The sequence below is a fragment of the Quercus suber genome, unplaced genomic scaffold (assembly GCF_002906115.3).
Source record: "Quercus suber isolate HL8 unplaced genomic scaffold, Cork oak 2.0 scaffold_1030, whole genome shotgun sequence".
Lineage (NCBI taxonomy): Eukaryota > Viridiplantae > Streptophyta > Magnoliopsida > Fagales > Fagaceae > Quercus > Quercus suber.
Window position 1 is genome coordinate 31,050 of NW_027070441.1, and position 22,575 is coordinate 53,624.

The 22,575-nt window shown below is 36.4% G+C and overlaps 1 protein-coding gene and 1 pseudogene across 1 annotated transcript; both read left to right on the forward strand.

Moving 5' to 3' along the window:
• Positions 1 to 2,971: 2,971 nt before the first annotated feature.
• LOC112000458 (uncharacterized) lies at positions 2,972 to 14,408 on the forward strand (annotated as a pseudogene).
• LOC112000471 (cation/H(+) antiporter 15) lies at positions 13,470 to 20,682 on the forward strand. Its single transcript, XM_024032612.2, has 4 exons — positions 13,470 to 15,408; positions 16,682 to 17,245; positions 18,143 to 19,147; positions 19,282 to 20,682. Exons 2-4 carry the CDS (start codon positions 17,018 to 17,020, stop codon positions 20,437 to 20,439), a joined length of 2,391 nt encoding a protein of 796 aa, XP_023888380.2. The 5' UTR covers positions 13,470 to 15,408; positions 16,682 to 17,017; the 3' UTR covers positions 20,440 to 20,682.
• The last annotated feature ends 1,893 nt before the right edge of the window (positions 20,683 to 22,575 follow it).

Below are 22,575 nucleotides of genomic sequence, written 5' to 3' on the forward strand. Positions count from 1 at the left end.
TTTGTTATTTGTATCCTTAGATAAGCTTTCAACTTTTTGTTATTTTGAGGCCACCCTACCCTACAATTGAAGGGCCTCAAATCACTTTTTTGTATCACACATGGTAGTGATTTTTTTTTTTTTTTGTGCCTGGTTGTAAAACCAAGAAAAGTTGGGAATTTAATCAAAAGCATGTAGTTGTTGTTTTGAGCAGTGAAGGGAAAAAGATTGGTTGAATTTTTATTTAGAACACTCCTATCAACCAGAGTGGGGTCCATCAAACTAGTAGGGCCAACTTGAATCGCAGACCATAGTTGCTGATTAGAGAGTTTGCATCGATAATTTGCTTAAATCCTAATGGAGGGAGGGTTTGATTTGAATGAGTCAAAAATGTCAAGCTGGCCCAGCTGGGGATTATTTTGGTGACTTGGTGCACAAGTTGGTCAAGGTCAACATAAATAGCAACAGATGGACCTTCCAGGTTGCTCCCTTGGTGCTGGTTCATCTAATCTTCTAGTACAATTACTTAAAATTACGCATAACCCATTGTCCATGTTCATTGCACGGAGAGCCCTTAGACCACGGTTTTATATTTTGTACATTTGAAGACTTTTATTTATTTATTTATGTTTCAATAGTACTATAGCTATTACGATGATGATAAGAATGAGACAGTTACGTGTGCAACACGGTGCATTTAAAAACAAAACTGGACTCCAATGGTCCCACACGGCCTGCCTACCGACCGACCTAATAGCTTAAACTGTTTTATGTGTCTTCTTCTTCTTCCTATAGATCTGATTACTCTATGCTTTGTTATTTATGTTTTAATGCTTGTTTTTGTTCTGTACCTTAGCCCCCATTTTGTCTGTTTGTGTAAATGTTACCTATTTTTTTGGTTATTGTGGAAGGGTTGCCAACCCTTTTTTTTTTTTTTTTTTCTGGTTATTGACTCCCATTGGACCTTTTTACTCCCTTTTAGGGTAAGACAAATTTAGCTCAAATTTCTATCTAGATTGTCCTAGACTTTAATTAATTTGTAGAAGTTCAGCTAAACCAAAGCTGTATTGGAGTTTTTTTTTAAAAAAAAAAAAAAATTATGAAAGCTGTATTAAGTTGGCTATAGCCTATTAACATCAAAACATTTTAAGTCAAGGTCGGCAGTTCTCATGCACAATGACACTAATCATTCACAAACTTTATTCAACAAACAATGTATTTTAAGAGAAGTAGACTTGTTAAGATGCTAACACTTGTTATAATTCCAGTACACAAGAATACTGAACTCAATCATTACTCTATTTTAAATTTTAAAATGCTCAAAAAATAGTCGTATTCATTTTTTATTTTTGAGAAATAAATGTGTATTAATTTGAATTGTTTGTTTAAACCCACTTGATTAAGTAGGTCCAAAGAAGATTAATGCTATTATGGTTGATAGTTGGATAATTTAATAAGTAGGCCCAATTCCAAAGAATATATGTGCTATGGTAGGTATTTCGATAATTACATTAAAAAAAAAGTTAGTATAGAAGCTCCAACGCCCAAACCACAATAAAAAACCTAATGATATTTTGCATAATGACCAGTCAACCTTCCAAATCAACCTAAGCTGGGATTATTTTTCCTTCTCATTTATAATGCCCCTAAAAACAAAAGAAAAGTTCACCCTGTCTCTGAATTCAAACCAGAAAAGGACTGGCCCATTATTTACTTCGCTATTTATTAGTTGTAAGAGCATTCGCAGCAGTGAAGGCAATATTTAGCTATTTAACGACACAAAAAAGTCATTTTATCTATTTTACCTACACACATACTACACAGTGAATCTATTTTAGCTTTCAACAAATAAAATAACATATACATCACAATAAAATAATATAATCACTACAATAAAATAATATATATATCTTACTACCAAAAAAAACAACCGAACTACCATCAGCCACAGCCAAAGCCACACCCCACACCACCATCACCGGCCACAACCACCACAACACAACATTAAAAAAAAAAAAAAAAAAAAAAAACCCAAAACCAAGGAACAAGCTACTGCCAAAGCCAAAATACACAAAACCCACTGTCAAAGCCAAAATCATCCACCACCACCACAACCAAAACCTACAATCCCACTGTCAAAATCATCACCACCACTACCATAGCCAAAATCAACCGCCACCACCACACCACCAAACCCTATATAAAATACATAAAAAAAAAAAATCTCAATCAGCGGTGGCTTGCGGCTAAGGCGAGGCTTGGGTTGGCTAGCTGGTTTGTCGAGAGAGGTGAGAGTGACTGAGAGAGGTGAGAGAGGCACGGATTGGGCATGGGGCTTGGGGTGGGTCGGGAGCTTTGTCGGCGGAACAGATCGGCGATGAAGGAGTGGCCGGCGAGCTAAGGGATGAAGGAGATGAGGGAGTGGCCGGCAAGTGAGGGAGTGGCGGTGAGCTGAGGGATAAGGGAGATGAGGGAGTGGCTGGCTGAGGGGGGAGAAGAGAGAGTGGCGACAAGCTGAGGGAGTGGCCGGTGAGTTGAGGGTGAGGAGATGAGGGAGTGCCCGGCGAGCTAGAGAGAAAAAAATTGAGGAAGAAAGAAGAAAGAGAGAAGCCGGAGAGAGAGAGAGAGAGAGAGAATAGGAAAAGATTTTTTAATGAGAGAAGAGAGAGAAATGTAATAAAAAAATAATTTTCTTTTTTACCTGTGAGCTACAATGCACATCTAAAGATAGATGTGCACTGTAGCTTTGGAGCTAAATCTTTTAGATTTAGCTCCACTGCTGTGTGGTTTTTTTGTGATTTTAGCTAAAAAAATACCATTATACTTATATAGCACCACTGTTGCGAATGCTCTAACCTGGTAGTCTTATTAAGAGAGAGAGAAGTTTCAAGAGAGAGAGAGAGAGAGTATGCAAATTTGGGAATCAATGGTTGGGCTAGCCTAGTCTACTTATACACGTAGCCCATATATCGGGCCCAAGGGCTATGTTCCCATGGGGCAGTACTTCCACATTTGTTACTCCAATGTCTATGCGCCTGCCAAGTACAGTTATATTTGGTGTGGCCCAATCTATGCAATTGTTAGTTTGTCGCCAAGCTTGAATAAAGGTGGGGTGGGGGAAAAGAAGAAGTGAAATTGCAAATTACAACACCTAAGTTTATGTGTTTTCATTTTGTCTTTATCGTATCAATTATTTCAAAATTTATCCCAATTTTCTTTTATATCATATTGTATTATATGTGATTCTTCACAATAACTTAATTGAGTATTAAAAGTTTAATTTTGTTCATTTAAATTGTTTTTGAACATGAGTTGTGTAGGGTCAGTTTTTGTAGCCCAAGCCTAAGAGAGATGGATTATGAGCCTAATGAACCCAAGACAATGAATTTGTAGAGAGTGGGCGAAAGAGTTGGGCTGGTGGCAAATTAAACAGTGATTAATTATGGTATTTAAGGATGCATTGGCACAAAATCATGCTTGACTAACTGAGAGTGTATGTCGAAGAGGTGCATTACTGAATGAAAGATGATTACAACTCTTGGAGCTATAGTAAAATTAGTTCCTACTTCTCTTCCTTTTTTTCTCTTCCCCTCTTTTATCAGAGACCTCTTCTCCTTATATAGCGCTCTTCCCCTCATCTTCATCGTCCACTTGTTCTTCATCTAGGCATCCACTTGAGTGCATGTCCCATCAGGTATCCTTTTTAACTCTCTGTGAGTGGTGGTAGCTGAGATTACACTGTTCAGGGGTCTTCTCCAATTAATGCGGCCAGAAAAGAGTGCATTGCATTTAATGTGGTGGTAGCAGCTTTTCCTTGAGATATTTCCTCGTCTTTATCATCCCCAGGTATGCCCAGAGCTCATCTTTGTTGTTGGGATTGCCAAGAAGGTTATTCGGACCTTCCATTTGTTTGTTTGATCAAGACTATTCGTATCTGAGGAGTAAAACCTTTTCGGAAGAAAGGTGACCTCTTCGGATGATACTCTTCCTCAATTCCTGGGCTGGTTATGTTCAGATGAACTCTACCCGACCCATTATTCCTTTTCGAATGCACAATAATCCTCAAAACAGGGCCCCCGCCTAATAGGTACGTCTGGGCTTTTACCTCCCCACAAGTTGAGTTTGAGTTCATTACCAAATCAGATTATAAGTTTAAGCTTAGTTTATTTTCTTATTAAAAAGTTGAGTTTGTTTATGCACTATTGGATTAACTTATTCAATAAAGCTAGGGACACATAAAAGTTCATAACAATTTTACAACATTTCTAAATAATCCTACCGCCTCACATATGGGTTGATCATAATTTTTAATTTAATTTTTTAATGGTCCATGTGTGAGGTGATAGTTTAATTTGGAAAATTTGTGAACTTGTATATTTATCTATAATAAATTACAAAGTACAATTTGATATCTTATGAACTTCAAACTTACATAATCCAAGTTCAAGTCTATAAAAGCATATTTTGAACTTTATAAATATAAACATATAATATTATATTACATTAATTTAGCATTATACTCATTAGCTTATTTACAAGCCATTATTATGTTTAAGCTTTGCTTGTTTAATATTCAAGTCTAATCTTAGTTTTGTGTTTAGATCATTTGTTAAATAAATAAGTATTTCTGGAGCCAAGCCTAAGTTGTTCATTAACACTTCAAGTTTGGTTCACTTGAACCTTAGTTGTTGTTAAGTCACCTAAAACAACTTAGTTTTGTATTTTATTTTTCATTTCTAAATATAAAAAGAAATATTTTCAACTAATATCGACAAATAAGAAATTTTTTAGAAAAAAATTCTTTATTATTATTATTACTATTATATTATTATTTCATAGGGCTCCCTTTCACTCTCATTCTTTATATATCAAGAATTTGTGGATTAATTTGAGTAAGAAATTGTTACATTAGTGGTGAAGAATAATGATAGGGGTAATCAGAAAATTATTGGTTAACAAAATCTAGTGTGCTGAGTGTTTTTGGTCATTCAATTTATTAATTTTATTTTTTGGATTTGAGAAAACATAATTGTGATATTGTTGTGTTTTGAAAGCGATACTTGAGAGGTCTAAAATGAAAAGGCTTTTGATTTCATATTTACACAAAGAGTATCCACACAACACAACAAAACTTTATGATAAAGCTTTTGATCTCATGACATAGACCCACATGTAATTTAAAACAACTCATTGTAAAAGTTGGGATAGCTTGAACCATAGTCTTGATCAAATTGTCTCTGTAAGCCTAAGACAATAGCTTTTCTTTCCAATTTGTAATTTCTTCCATACCTCTCTCTGATATAATAAAAACTAACCTTTTTCTTTTTACCCATCAATAGGGCAAACCCAAATACCTCTCATTTTTCTAAGTTCAGTGACACCCAAAGCTTCTTTTATTGATTGTTTTTTTTTCCCTTCAAAAGTAGACTTTCTAAGAAAGTAGTTGTCATGGATTTATTGATCTATAGGCTAAAGCATTTTCATAAGTTTCCAGGATCTCCAAGACTTTTTGACATTCACCTAGGGATGATTTGCAAATAAGAAGATTATTGTCTACAAAAAGAAAATGGGGTTAGTCTTGGGCCATATTTGCACAAAGTGCCTATTTGGCTAGAGCTTATAAGCTAGCTTTTATATACAGTTTTTTATAACTTCACTTTTTCTTATTTTTTCAAAGTACTAGTATCTTGAAAGCAAAACTTTCTCAACAAAAAGTTAAATAAGTGTTCCCAACAGGCACAAAGAGTCTAAAATGACCCTTATATCTAATCATATTTGGAATTTTGACGTTGATAAAACTTGAAAGTAGATAGAAGGATCATATTGAATTAGGAAACAAAATTAAAATTATGAAGTTGAAAATGAAAACATTGAAAAATAACCTAGTTTATGGGGTGAAATTTGTAATTAGGATTAAAAATGAAAAGAAAAGTAATTCATGTTCCACTAGGGCTCCCACTTGAAAGGAAAATCTCCATAAAGGCAATCCTCTCAATGGCGGTTGACCACTTTCCAGCTCTTTATTTCCTAAATCTAGCATAAACCAGGTAACCGTATTTTGGACCCCACCATATCTTTCCTTCCTAGACCGTTAAAATAAATTCCAATTCCCCAATTTACCCTTAAAACTCCCATTTATTAACAAATCCTACCCTCCTTCCCCACCTTCACTCTCTTTGAGACTCAATACTTGGCACCAAACTTAGTGAACGATTCATGAACCCACCAAGAATAAGGCCCAGTCCGTAGAACGTTTATGTCTGAATCTTCTCCTTGGGAGTTCCAATCCTAGCTGTCCAATTCACTTACATCGTCACAGTCCAAGGTGGATCTTGCGACTCTTCCTTAGATCCTTAAGACTCAACGCTCGTGTCCCCGTGTCTATATAGGACTCCTGGTCCACCAAGAATTTGTGCAAATCTGTTGACTTTTACTCTTCCATCTTCAAAGATTTTTTCTCTAAAGCCTTTCTCTCTCCCAATTTCAAGGCTCTTTGTCTTGAAACCCTAGTTGACGAGGATGTACTTGTGTTGAGAGAGATCAGCGTAATCGACTCCTTTGGAATCTCCAAGAGATTGTCTTTGTGATGATCATCTTTGGCAAGGCACACCGCCAACCATTCGACGATAACGTCTTTGATTTCGAGTTCTCTGGTATCGACTGCCAAGACCGCTCGAACTGGCTGGTCAGTTTTGCTTTGGAGATCACCTAGACTTTTAAACCGGGAGGCTTCCTCTTCGTCCTCGCCAATACCAAAGATTTGTACAACTTATACTCTTTCCTCAAATTGTTCAATTCCTCTTTTAGATTGATCAGTTCCTGCGAAATTGATAGCGTAGATTCTTCAGAGATTCGCCAGATTGTGATGTAGAAAGAAATCGAAAATATTTTCCACAACGAGAGGAATTCGAATTCCACCAGTGATAAATGCTCGGCTCTTGTAAAGAAAATAGAGATCTAGTTTTCTGCAAATTGAGAGAGAGAAAAGAAGAACCTTTTGGAAGAAGTTTCATTCACTAAAAAATGATATGTCAAACTGAAACATACAATAGGATTCACTATTTATATTACACGATGAATAAAAAAACCACTAGCCTAAACATGTTGAAAACTAACTACACTAACAAAAATGTAGCTATATTAATTACAAGAAACTTGTGCATCAAATAACTTCAAGCCACGTGTCCCACTTACTAACTAATTCAACCTTTTAAATTAAACGACCTCGTTTCATTCTTCATTTCATTTAAGCTTTCTTCAAATGATGTCACTTTCCTTCTACCTTGGTACTCCTGCTTTGCCTCTTTGCCTCAATCTTGACACTCCCCCTCAAGTCTTGAACTGCTGATTGTTCAGTGACTTGAACTTGTGAATGAGGCTTGATGGATTTGGGAACAAATATGTCTATAAGACCAAGTCTACTTGTCAGCCTAGTAAAAGCTGATATTCCCAATGCTTTGGTGAATATGTCAGCAACCTATGAGTTGCTAGCAACATGAAAAGTTTTGATCTTGTAGCAATGTGACAATTGACTTCAATATGCTTTGTTCTCTCGTAGAACACAAGGTTAGTAGCAATGTGTAATGTAGCCTAATTATCACAGAATACCATTGCTAGTCTTGAATGATGAACTCTCAAATCCTTAAACAATTACAGAGCCTAAGTTATTTCACAAGCTATTGTTGCCATAGCTTTGTACTCAGCCTCGGCTGATGATCTAGAGACTACACCTTGTTTCTTTGACCTCCATGAAACTAAAGAATCACCCAGGAACACACTGTAACTTGTCAAGGATCTTATAGTGTCAGTATAGCCAGCCCAGTCAGCATCACAATAGGATTTTATTTGCAAATCTGAAGTGCTAGAGAAGAATAATCCTTTCGTAGGTGAAACTTTGATGTACTGAAGCACCTTGTTCATTGCCAACATGTGAAGTTCTCTAGGTTGAGTAAGAAATTAGCTCAACTTGTGCACTGCATAGGTGATGTCGGGTCTAGTTAGTGTCAGGTATAACAACCTTCCTATGAGCATCTTATACTGACCTGGGTTTGCTAAAGGTACACCTTCATACTTAGAAAACCTTAAATTCTACTCCATAGGTAATTTGCTAGGTTTGCAGCCTAAATAACCTGAATCTTTGAGTATCTCAACTGCATATTTCCTCTAATTTAGGCTAATCCCTTTATCAATTCTAGCAATTTCAAGACTAAGGAAATATCTCAATGATCCAAGGTCCTTAATACCCAGCTTTCTGTCAAGTACCTGTTTCAGTTGCTTAACACAATTTGGATTATTTGCTATCAGCAAAATATCATCCACATACACTAACAAGATAGTAAAAGAAGAATCTTGTGAATGTGTAAAAAGGGAATAATCAGCCTTTGATTGCACAAAACGCATGCCCAAAATGGTTGTGGAAAGCTTCTTAAACCACTTCCTAGAAGCTTGCTTCAAAATATACAAACTTTTGTTCAATTTACACACCAAATTCTCCCCCTTGCTGTGAAAGACAAGTGGCAAAGACATGTAGACTTCCTCAATCAATTCTTCATGTAAAAAGGCATTGTTTACATCCATTTGATGTAAAAACCACCCTTTCATAGTAGCCACGGCCAAAACCATTTGAATCGAAACAATTTGGCCATAGGAGAGAACGTTTCAGAGTAATCGAGTCCATTCTTTTGTGTGTACCCCTTTGCAACGAGTCTTGCTTTGTACCTCTCAATTATGCCATCACGGTTATACTTGATTACGTATACCTATTTACATCCAATTGGAATTTTCCTAAAAGGTAATCGAGTGAGTGTCCATGTATTGTTCTTTTCTAGAGTTGCAGTCTCTTTGTCCATTGCTGCTCTCCACTTTGCAGATTTCACTGCTTGATGAAAATAAGCAGGCCTTGCAGGTGTAGTAGTAATAGACATGATAAAAGAGTAAAAAGAGCTACCAAGTTTCTTATAGCTGAGATAGTCTGAAATGTCATAAGGTGATCCTGGACAAGGTTCGAAAACCATTGCCTTACACGAATAATCTGTGAGATATGCAGGTGCATTGTGAGGTCTAGTTGATCTCCTAGGAACAATAGGAGTTGATGTAGTAGAAGTAGGAACAATTTAAGGGGAAATAGGAAATGATGTTAGTGGAAAAAGGATGTGAAAATGGATCAATGGAACAATGAGAATTAGAAATAGGAGAAACAACATCAGATGAAGTGGGAATAGAATGATCTAAAATAGGAATAGAATCTGATGGAATGATGTTTGATGTGAAATTAGGGGGGTTCATAAGCAGATGGAGATGAATGGAAAGACTCACTCATAGAACCAGTATAAGAAAAATCAAAATTTTCAAGGTTAGAAGACAGTGAGAAATCTGTTTACGCAAAAGGATATACATTTTCATAGAAAACTATATCCCTGGAAATGTGTATAGAATTAGAATCTAGGTCCAAAACCTTGTAACCTTTGATGCCATGGGAATTGCCTAAGAGAACACTCCTTCTAGCTCTAGATGCAAATTTGTGTTTTTTTTTTTTTGGGTGCAAAGTGGAATTGAAACAAAGACAACCAAAACATCTTAAGTGAGTAAAGGAAGGTGGTTTATTAAAAAGCATTTCATAAGGAGTCTTATTATGCAGAAGTTTGGAAGGGGTTCTATTAATCAAGTACATTGTTGTCAAAATATAATCTCCCCAGTAGGACGAAGGAATCTGAGATTGAAGTTTTAAAGCTCTAGCAACATTAAGAATATGTTGATGTTTCCTCTCAACAATGGCATTTTGCTGTGGTGTATCAACACATGTTAATTGGTGCAAAATGCCTTTACTTTTAAAGAAACCTTTTAAGTAAAACTCAGTTCCATTGTCACTCCTTATGCACTTAATTTTCTTATCAAATTGTGTTTCAATCATAGTAGCAAATTGAGGAATCAAGAATTCAGTTTTAGATTTGTTTTTAAGAAAATATACCCAAGTACATCTAGAAAAATCATCCATAATAGTCAAGAAATATCTGTAACCTTCATTAATTGCAGTAAAGAAAGGTCCCCACAAGTCACAATTTACAAGTTCAAAAGGTGAAGCAGAAATATACTTACTTATAGGAAATGAAAGACTCTTTTACTTAGCAAAGTGACAAATATCACAACACTGTGATTTATTTTCAGAAGTAAAAGGTACAAATTTATTCAACAATGACATCTTTGAAAAAGATGGATGACCCAAACGAGTATGCCACAAATCTAAAGAAGTGGAAGGCAAATGTTAAGCAGTAAATGCTGAAAAGGATGCAGGTTGTGTGACATTTTGTAGCAAGTGTAGGCTTTTGCTTTCTCTACCCAAACCAATCATGCTCTAATGAGCTAGGTCATTTGCCAAGAAAAATCAAGCAACAGAAATATGTTTTTGTAAGTTGGCTAACAAAATTCAAATTATAGTTGAAAGATGGCACACAAAGCACATCAGTGAGTGTTAATGTGGATGAAATTCTAACTATCCCTATATGTGTAACCATGGCTTGCTCCCCATTAGGCAAAGTAACAGAGGTTTGAACAATTGAAGTTATTGTGGTTAAGTGAGTCACTAAATGAACCATATGGTCAGTGGCTCCTGTGTTTGATCCAATCTGTAGATTTGTAAGCTTTTCTATCTACTAAATGACTAGAGAAAATAGAATGAGACATATTAGGAGGAATCCAAAATGGATTACCTGAGAAATTGTTGACAAAGGTATTGGATGAAGGATCTTCAGCAGTTGCTGTCATCACAGTTGCTACTTGTTGGGCAGGTGATAGTCCAAAAGTTGAACCAGCATTATCCTTAAGCACAGATAGATAAGATAACAATTGTTCACACTAAGATTGTGAAATAGGACATTGAGGTTGAGATGAAGATGCCTGAAATTGTGGAGTGAAATTTTGAAAAACCATTGCATCAGATTGCATACCAGAATTATTAACACCAAATTGTGAAACCCCGTAGCCATTGCCTCCATTGTTGAAGAAATTTTGCCCTTGACTAATTGAACCATTTGAGTTTCCTGGTTGGAAAATACCTAACACTTGATTTGCCATAGGACCATTCCCTTTTGGTTTATAGCCTGGTGGATATCCATGAAGCTTATAGCATTTATCTGCTATATGACCAGTCAAGCCATAGTAAATACAAACTGGCATTTCTTTCTTAGAATTCCCCTTTTTTCTTCCATGGAACCCTTGACCTTGATTAGGACTAAAATTGGGATTAAAACTAGGATTACCACCATTAGTAGCATATAAAGCAGTAGGTTCAACCATCATATTTACTCCATGGCCTATGTTTCTCCATTTTTCTTCCTGCAAAATCAGAGAACAAACTTTGTTGATTGAAGGAAGAGGCCTAGCAATCAAGATTTGACCAATAATATGATCATAACTATCATTTAACCCCATAAGAAAATGAAAAACATGCTCTTTCTGTTGAACTTAAACTTGTGTCTTATCAAAACCACAAGTGCAAACACAAGTGCAAGACACATAACATTGATAATTCATATATTCGTCCCAAAGTGTTTTGAACTCAGTGAAGTAGGAACTCATCGATAACTGACCCTAAGTGAGATGAGAAATCTCCTTCTGCAGCTCATAAAGCTTCGGTGAACTTCCCTAAGAAAAATGATCTTGTAGATCGATCCATAATTCCTAAGCAGTATTGATATACCTCACACTTGCTTGAATATCCTTGCTAAGTGAATTCACCAACCATGAAAGAACCATAGTGTTGCATCTACATCAAGAATTATACAAAGGTGAAGTAACCTCTAGTTTGGAAATTGCTCCATTGACAAACACAAATTTGATCCTCACACTCAAGGCTAAGAACACAGATCTGGTCCAAGCAGCATAATTCTCTGGACCTATCAAAGGTTGTGAAGAGAGAATAATCCCTAGATTTTCAGCAACAGGGAGAAAGTATGGATTCTTGGCTGATTCATCTACCACCAATGAATTCAAAGCACTTTGTGAGGATGAACCTACTTGTGGAAAAGTAGTAGTGTTGAGATCAAAAGCTATGAATGGAGCTTCAAGCTTTGACACCATGTAAAGAAAACAGAGATCTAGCTTTTTCCAAATTGAGAGAGAGAAAAGAAGAACCTTTTGGAAGAAGTTTCATTCACTAAAAAATGATATGTCAAACTGAAACATACAATAGGGTTCACTATTTATATTACACGATGAATCAAAAAATCACTAGCCTAACACATTGTTAGGAGCTTTACAAGTTGCTAATGATGGCATGAGGAATTGGAGTGCTTGGACAACATCAGGCCAGTCACATGGCTCAATGTTTTCTCAACACACCAATGGCTTCTCATGCCTATCTAGTGAAGCTCCTAACTGCCCTTTGAGGGGGACAAGCCCAGTCTTTGTGCTGGATTCATAATGAAGAGCAGGATGAGGGGCAGCATGTGGAGGCATTTTGCTCCATATGATGCCCAAGGCCATGGTGGGCAGAGACGGATTTTGATGTTGGGCAGCAGCAGGTGGTGCTGACCCTACGTGATGATGCATGGCATTAGTGACTTGGTTGATGGTTGCTTTGTGTGTGGGCTTGGTGGCTTGAATGCAAGGCAATGCTAGGCTGCTGTGATTGTGATATGCTGTGCAAGGCATTGGGCTGGTTGGTGCTGGTAGAATGCATGGACTTGAGTGAGCGGGCTGATAGCAGTAACTTGGTGTGCTGCATATGGACATGTGATGTGGGCTGTGATGCTGATGAGAAGGGCTTGGGCAGGGGGCCAAGCCTTCTAAAACATGATGGAACAACTGGTTTGGGTTGCTGAAGCATGGGCAGAGACCCTATGATGATGTGTTGATACATGGGCTGGCATGTGCAGAGTGTGCAGCAGCAGTTGTTGGCAGTTATCAAGTAGTTCTTGGCTTTCTGGATGATCAGACCTGTTGTGTAGGGGCTAAAAATATGGAAAGCAAACCAAGACAGCATCATACAGAGGTGTCCTAAGTCAGACCACATGTGGCAGCAAGTCCTGGACAGGGGTAGTTACTTGGCAGTAATTGCTGTGACAATTTATTTTGTATATTTATCCTAGGCTATTGGGGCTGTCAATAGCAGGGAGTGGATATTTTGCTTAGAGAATTTTGTGTGTATTCTCTAAGCTTCCTTTGTATTTGATATTGAGTAATAAAGGTTGGGGTTAGTGCCTTGTAAATACTGTGTGTGCTGTGTGTGCGAATTTCCTTAATAATTTTGTTCTAAGTGATTGTTGCAGTGTGTGTGTGTGGAGTGTTGGCTGAGACTAAGTCAGGGGCTTAGTGCCATCACAGACAAAAAATTTAAAAGAAAAATTTGACCTTGTGACGCACATGTAGCTATAGTAACTACAAGAAACTTGTGCATCAAATAACTTCAAACCACGTGTCCCACTTACTTACTAATTCAACCCTTTAAATTAAATGACCTTGTTTCATTCTTCATTTCATTTAAGCTTTCTTCAAACGATGTTGTTTTCCTTCTGCCTTAGTACTCTTGCTCTGCCTCTTTGCCTCAATCTTGACAGTTCTAGGATTCAAATGTGAAATAATCCGCAATGCCGAGCCGTTGATTCAAGAAGAGCCATTGAAACCTTGGTTAACATTGAAGAGAAACATAAACAACATAAAATTCCAAACTTCTTCGGTAGAAATTAGCTTTAAGAATAGGAATGTTTACGTTGATGTTGGAGCTTGGAGTTACAGCTCTAGTATAGTTAGTTGGTTTAAGAAAAAGTATCCCAAAAAGAACAAGACTTTTGAGATTTACGCGATTGAGGCCGATAAGACATTTCATGAAGAGTATAGATAGAAGAAACGGGTCAATTTATTGCCTTATGCTGCGTGGGTGAGGAACAAGACATTGTTCTTTGAGATCACTAGGGATCCAAGTAAGAAAACTGTGGAGAAAGGTAAGGGAATGGGGAGGATTCGACTAGTGCAGACCTCTATGAGTTATATGGGTGATGTGGATAAGATTCAGGGGTTTGATTTTGCTAGCTGGTTGAAGAGGACGGTTTCAGAGAAAGATTTTGTGGTAATGAAGATGGATGTGGAAGGGACTGAGTTTCATTTGATTTCGAAGTTGATTGAGACCGAGGCGATTTGTTTGATTGACGAGATGTTTATTAAGTGTCATTACAATGAATGGCAGAGGTGTTGTCTTGGTGTGAGGAGTGCTAAGTATCAGAAGGCTTATGCTCAATGCTTGGATCTTTTTACTCAACTTAGTGGGGTTCTTGTACATCAATGGTGGTGACTGGTAACAAATTGACTTGATTTTCCTTTTGAATTTTTGTTTTAGATAGATTCTTGCTTATTCTTAACGGGGAAGAAAGCTGTATTCTTTGATTTGTTAGTTGTTACACCTGCAGAAGAATAATTCAATGGAAATATTTCATTAATTCTTTTTTCATTAATTTTGTGTCCTCTAGATTGCCTTCAGTTTTATACATGGTTTCTTGCTTCTATATAATTTGGCTCATTTTTGAGAAGCAAAAGGTGGATGTTGGCTTGATGGGTAGTTGTGGGGTGCTAACATGATAGATGCTAGAAGTATATCAAGCCTTGTTATTGTTTGGTTAGTTGATTCGCTTAAACTTGAGGTGGTTAGAGATGTTGTTCAATCTGTCAATCAAATTTTTTTGTTGCTATGCAGGACTTAATTGCATCTAGTTGGGTATGAAAAATCATACTATAAGCACATCTGCAACACAACTATGATCAGATAATTTGAGTTTTGGCTGCTGATTAAAATGAAATCTATTCATGCCTTGTTTGCTCGAAGAATTTGAGTTTGGTATCTACATTATATTTTGAAAATTGGGATGGGTTTTCCTTGATAATGAGAAAGTAAGTTGGGGATCCATCTACACTAAGGGTTAAGTTTGGGATTAGTTCATGAGAAATTGATTTGGATTGACAGATATTGATAATTTGGGATTTGAAGATTCATTTTGCAGCACGAAGCTAAAGGCAAATCATCAGTCATCACAGGAAGGAAAGATGCTTTAACAGATATAATAGGAATGGACTTTTTGCAAATGGAGAATTGTAGTTGCATATAGAGAAATATGGTGGATCAAATTATGAGGTGCAGTCTGTGATTTAAACTTTGGAGAAAATTAGCTACTTCTTGACCACACACTCCCCATGTATAGACAATTTGGATGCAGCATTTGATAAATTGATGGGGTGGATAATAATTTCTACTTAATGAAGCATGAATTTTATGAGATTAATATGGTAGATGACAGTATCCATTATCCACATACTATGAAACTTAGGAAAGTAGGGTCAGATCGATGGAAGCTGTAAAAGCAGTTGACACATAAAAGGGGGTTGCTTTAAGTGGGGACTATGGGAAAAGAAGGCAAGAAGGTGATCGTACTTGCAGCAAGTGAGGTAGATAAGATTTGAATTAATGAGTAGTTGGGTTTGGCTTCCATTTCTTTCCTTGTTTTATCTTCTCATGAATTTTTGCATTTCGATGACTATTGCATTTTCAGTATACAAATTATAGCATAATCTTATTGGATATACAGGGTAGATTAGACATGTAACTCTCATCAACATCATTGTATTTTCCAGACACTTAAAATATTTCCTGGAAAACCTCGCAGCCTTTCCAGCAGTTTCTCTTCTTTGAACAGCTGCAAATCAATTGATGAATGCAGCTATTTAGCCAATTACATGTTTACAATTCCATTCTCAAAGCTATTATTTGGTTTGAGCTTTGAAGCTTTTCATTTATTTGTGTGCGAATTTGACAAAAAGCCTCCAGGCACCAACCAGTGATGCAACAAATTTAATTTCTGGCATGTTGCCTAGTTTTGTGCTGAAACTGACTCCTTCCTGAGTATTTTGATTCTGACACCTTGAATTGGGCTTTGTTTTAGAGCAGACATGAACCATTTTGCTTTCTTTGATGAAATTTTAGAAAAGCAGAAATATACCTTGAGAAAACATTATTTCAAATGAGAAATGTTATGTTTACAACATTTTCACAAAATTTTTATAACAAATCTTAGTGACATTTTGTTATGGATGAGCAAAAAAGTAATTAAAGTTGTGAATTCAAATTAAAATGAATAACAACTTACTACCTATAATTTGTTGTGAAAATGTTATGAAAATATTGTGGAAGTAGCACTTCTCATAAAAGAAATAACTTTTTATTTAATTTTATTTTTTTTTGAGAGCCAATACTAAGTATTATTATTAAGTTGTTGGAAAATCAGAAATAACAACATGACTGATGTCTGTTGGAACATACTCCATCCAAACTAGTAAAGAAAAAGAAACAATTGCTCTCTTGACTATATATACTAACCTTGACATTAAAAAAAAAAAAAAAACCTTATGAAAATTGTAAAAATACCTACTAGATGTCAGAATTATCTTGTTATTGATGTGATATTAATCGTGTTAATTGATACAATAGTTTAGAGACCTTTTATAATAAAATTTGGACTTGCAAAGTGACACACCTTAATATTTCTAATAAAGATGTTTAGGTTTAATTCAATATTTCTCCAATGTTGTAACCATGTAATTATAAAAAATAAAAAAAAATTGGACTTATAATAATTAATGTTGCACAATCAAGACCATCCAGTCCTCTTTTATATATATAATTTTGTTTTTGTCAGTCCTCTTATATCTTATTCTTATGTAGACACCGCATGCATGAAGCCTTGGACCGTGGAGAGATGAATGTCCCTTAACCTTTGGTCAAAGGTTTGAACGAACAAAGAGGAACCATTGACACTTTTCCCCATTTGCTATTGTTAATTTGTTATTGTTGACATTGTTTGTTGTTGCTGTTCTCTCCCTCTCTCTCTCTGTCCCGTCCATCCATCTCTAAACTCTCTTCCCGCATGGATTTCCCTCCTATTCCTTTATGTTCCTCTTTGTTTCTCTGTTTCCCCACCCCTAACCTAAAGCCTCTCTCAACAAAAAAACAAAAATTCTATCTTCTCTCTTACCCTCATGCAGGTTCAGTCACATAAAAATGAGCACAGACAATAAGCTGACTCAAGAATTAATGAAAGTTGGCTCCTCCACATGCAGCATTTTTGGTCACAGCTTAAACTCAAGGGGTATATGGTTTGGAGATAACCCTCTCGACTTCTCTTTCCCTCTCTTGCTGTTGCAGCTCTCCCTCATTTGCATCTTCTCTCGTTCCCTTCACGCCCTTTTCAAGAATATTGCCCAACCCTCCATTGTTTCTCAGATTGTTGTAAGCCTTCTCTCCCTCTTCTTGCTAAGATCAATATATGACTTATTGCATTTATTATTTATTGTGTTGATATACCAAATTTTATGTATGTTATATAAGCGGGTTGCACGCGGGTAAAATTTAGATACAGCTAGTTAGATGTTATATATTAGGTTGAATTGTGGTGATAGGGACTAATAAATCACATGATTGAATTTAATTATTCTTGAAAAAGATAATATTGTTTTTGGTGTATTGGTTAAGAAGTTACACTTTACTGGCATGAGGTTACATCTTTTAATATTTTCTTAGCTTCAACTTGTTAAAATTCACATTTTTAAATCAGGTGAATTGAAAAGTAAGTTTAGAAAACATAATAACAAGCTCATTATAATTTTAGTACATAAATCTTATGAATAAAAAGTAAATACAGTTAAATCTCTTAAAGGTAAAATGTAACTTTTTAAATCACAGGTTGACAATTTAAACTTGACAAGTTCTATAAGTGAAATTTTAAATTCCCCCAGAGAAAAAAAAATGGGCGTAAGGAAAAGGAGAGGAATTTTCAACAAAAATTTCCAAGTGCAAAAAGAATTACATGCAATGAAATTTAATTTCCTTTTAATCAGGTAAGGAATTTTTCAGAAAAAATATTATTCTTTGTTGAGAGGAATGAACCAACCTAAAGGAGTTGTTCCTGATAATATATACAAATGGTTCAATAAAAAATTATGCAGTACTCCCTTAAGTTCCTTCTTGACATTCATCATGTACTCCAAGTTGCTTAAGCATTCCACTAATTTGTTGTCAAATCCAGTTGCTGGGAATCCATGACTATGAAGTTATTAATTGGTTGCATGTATGTGACTTTATATGATTTTACTTGCATATACTGATCTCATCTTTGATGTTCACTAGGCTGGTGTAATTTTAGGTCCTTCAGTTCTTGGGCGCAGTGCAGCTTTTGCAGTCAAAGTTTTCCCACCTAAAGGGAAAATCTTAGTGGACACCTTGGCAGTTTTTGGTCTCATGTTATTTGTGTTCCTACTCGGGGTGAAGACAGACCCAACTATCTTTTTTAAATCAGGCAAGAGGCCATTGGCTATTGGAATTTTAGGCTTCTTTGTTCCTTATGTACTGGCTGGACTAGTTGCCTTAGTCCTCAATCATTTTCTGTCATTGGATCATGATATTTCCAATGTGCTTCACCTTGTGGCAGTATTACAGTCTCTGACTTCCTTCCCAGTTATTGTTTGCTTTCTGGCTGAACTCAAGCTCCTCAATTCAGAGCTTGGACGGCTGGCGTCCTGTTCTTCAATTGTGTCTGATATGTGCCACTGGTTTATTGTGGCAGTGAGGATTGCTACAAGACTAACTATTGCAAGGTCATTGAGAACATCAATTGGGTCTTCTCTCTCAACTATCCTTCTTGTTATATTCTTTGTGGTTGGAATCCGTCCAGCAGCTCTGTGGGCAATTCGACATACCCCTGAAGGGAAACCTGTAAAAGAGATCTATATTTCTGTAGTCCTTATAGCACTATTGTTTTGTGGATTTATGGGTGAAGTTATTGGCATAAACGCTTATATCAGTTCTTTCATATTGGGCTTGTTCATACCAGATGGCCCTCCTTTAGGTGCTGCATTAGTAGAGAGGTTTGACTGCTTTGTTTCAGTATTGCTCATGCCTATATTTTTCACCTCATGTGGATTAAAGGTGGACATTTTTGCCATAAAAAATTTTAAGAATGTGGGAATGATTGAGTTGGTTGTTGTTGCTGCATTATTTGGGAAGATGATAGGGACAATGTTACCTCCTATCTTGTGTAGGATGCGACTCCGAGATGCCCTCTGTCTTAGTATTATTATGAACTCCAAAGGCATTACTGAACTTGCTATATTGATTCGCTGGAAGGAACACAATGTAAGCCATCGATTTTCCTACCTATTGATGTATCTCAGATGTATTGATGACAAAGAATCTAGAGTAGTACATTAACCTCGAAGACTATTTCTTTGATGTGCTTAACAAATAAAGGTAATTACAATAATGTGCAGGTCATAAATGAAGAATGCTTCACCATTTTGATAATCTCTTTGCTGATTGTAACTGGAGCTATCACTCCCCTCACCAATGCCCTATATGATCCTTCAAAGAGGTTCCTTGCCTACAAAAGGAGGACTATTTTACACCACAGGAACGATGAAGAGCTGCGCATACTTGCTTGCATCCATTCAACCGATAATGTCCGAGCAGTTTTGAACCTTCTTTCTGCTTCCAACCCCAGCAAAGAGAGCCCCATCAATTTAGCTGTTCTGCACCTAATCAAGCTTGTTGGCCGTGCCTCCCCCCTACTCATTGCTTGTGTGTCAAGGGAAAATAAATCTCAATATTCAACTCAATCAGAACAAATTTTCAATGCATTCAGAAAATTTGAACAACATTACTCTGGCCATGTTATAGTGCATTGTTATAAAGGCATTTCCCCTTATGCTACAATGCACAATGATGTATGCTCCCTTGCTCTTGAAAAGAGAACAACCTTCATAGTCATCCCTTTCCACAAGCAGTGGGTTATTGGGGGAAGAGTAGAATCCTCTAATACTCTTAGGCACCTCAACAATAATGTGCTTGATAAGGCTCCCTGCTCTGTTGGAGTCCTCATTGACCGTGGGAATCAGAGGAAACCTTGGTCCATTCTTGGACAACCCTCAATGTATCGGGTGGCTGTGCTCTTCTTCGGGGGTGCAGATGACCGAGAAGTACTAGCATATGCTGGACGCATGTATGATGATCATAATGTTCTAATTACACTTCTACGTTTCTATTCTTCAACTGAGATTGTTGGGGGTACAGCTAGGAGCAAGATACTTGATACCGAAATCTTGAGTCAATTTAGGCTCAATGCCTTTCGTAATCAGCGAGTTTCTTACCAAGAGGAGATGGTGATGGATGGAAATGGTGTGCTTGCTGTACTCAGGTCAATAGAGAATGCTTATGACCTTGTTATGGTTGGGAGACGTCATCAGGATTCACAATTGATGTCAGACCTTGGGAAATGGAGTGAGCATGGTGAGTTGGGTGCAATAGGAGATATACTTGCTGCCAAAGATTTTAGGGGTGCAGCTTCAGTTTTGGTTGTGCAGCAACAGACCAAATTGTGGGGTTTGAATGACCCAGAGGATTCCACGCGATTGAGAAGAGCAAATATGTAGGAGTTTTTAGGATTTTGAACATGTTCAGTTATAGATATAATCATGTAGACCTAGTGCAGGATCTAATTCACAGCCTCCATCATTCCAAGTTGTGTATCCAATTATCTTCTTGATCTTTTTCTCTCTTCCATTTCCTTGCGGGTAAGAGATAAATGTGTATTTATAATGAGAAGTTGATTTCAGATAGCCTTCTAGTATTACTACTGCTACTAAAACACTCAAATCAGCTGGCTCCTTTAATAATGATGCTGCACCTGATTCAAAGCCTACCCTCTCCTTTCTTGGTAAAACGCTTTATACTGTCTAATTGCCTATTTGTATCTAGAGTTGTAGAATCTCTCTCTATAAATGTCTGATTCTAGCTATTATGTTATTAACTTTTAGAAGTATGTGGTTAAATAATTAAATTTATCATATTTCAATAGTTTAAACTTTTAGGATAATCGATAATTTAACATGGTTTTAGAGTAGGAAGTTTTAAGTTTAATCATTGTCTCTTCCATTCTGCCTTTTATTAAAATTCTCACATGTTTTGGGCTCCACCTATTAAAAAGTAGTTTCGGCCTATATGTAAGGGAGAGTATTAGAAGTATGTGGTTAAATGATTAAATTTATCATATTCCAATAACTTAGGCCCCGTTTGGTAGAGTTGTTAAACAACTCATTTTCAGTTTTTGAATAACATTATATACATTTCCACACACTTTTTTACCGACACGTATTTCAAAAAATTACAAACAACATTACTCAAACTCTTCTACCAAACGGGCCCTTAAACTTTTGGGACAATTGGTAATTTAATATTAACCTTAATTAAGTACGTGATGTTATACGGTATACCTCTATATGACTAACACAAGGCAGCTAATTTGTTTTTTATTTTTTTTCTTATTGTTCTAATATAATTAATAGCATATAACTATCAAAACACTTTTGGTACATTCACTCCAATTGGGCATCTAAGCGATTGATTGACTACCATATTCCCTATTGGCACTGTACTACAAGATGGAAATTTTACATGTTGAAGTCCAAGAAGCATATAGTGCAGCATACGTTTATCTAAACTTTTACATGCTAGGCTGAAATCCTTCCTACCCTTAACTTAAGTACTGAAATAAAAATGATATCTGAATGACTGAATGTAAGTGGCTCCTCCCATTTGCTAACAACGGGGCAATGCAGAGGAACGGAGGTTGGGGAATTCCCCATGGTTGTGCCCAAGAAAACTCGAGCAGGCCCTCGTGGATGTCTGACTTGAAATTTGACATGACCAATCAATAGAAGTACTCTTGACACTTCATGTTTGCCATTCACCCAACTCACTACGTTTGCATACAACATAAATTAGAACCAGTTGCCTTTATAGTTGTTGTGCAGATAGCACTCTAGGACTCAAATCAATAACAGTAAATAAGCAGAAATTAAATAACAAGCACAAACAAAGAACATAAGAATTTATGTAGTTCGGCAAACTGCCTACTTCCACGGAGACGATAGGAAAGTTTCACTATAAAAATAAAGAGATACAATAGTGCATAAGAACACTTTCAAGAAACCCAAATCCCAATATACCCTAACTCTCTCTCACTCACAAGACAAGAAAGCACTATTCTTCTTCTTATGCGGCTACTGCTAGGTTTTTAGGAATTCTCTAATTCTCTCTACTCACACGGCTGCCCTTAATACAATATATATATTTTGATATATCAAAGTCAGCTAGTGAGGTTTATTATTACTGCTTGTATTTGGTTTATAAGAACGAATTGGGCTTGGTAATCAAGCCACACGGGGCCCAACATCAACAAAAGTCTAGTGTGTTTCATCAATAATCAATACTAACCATCAAATTGAATGATGATTTTGTTCATATATTGTTTATTGTTGGAAAAGTTCGAGGTCTATTAGATTGTTAATTTGATTAGATTTTAAGAGGTATTAAAATCAAAATAATAAGTTCCAATCAAGATTCCAAAAAACAAAAAAGAAAAGATGATAGAATCAGAGAACCAACAAAATGGATTAGTTAATTATTATAATATTTATGGGCTATATATGGAAGTTCTCTGGTGCTCTTTACCAGCGCTTTACTGCGTTGTGCCCTTCTGGGAGGCCTTCAATCTTTGCTCTAATCAT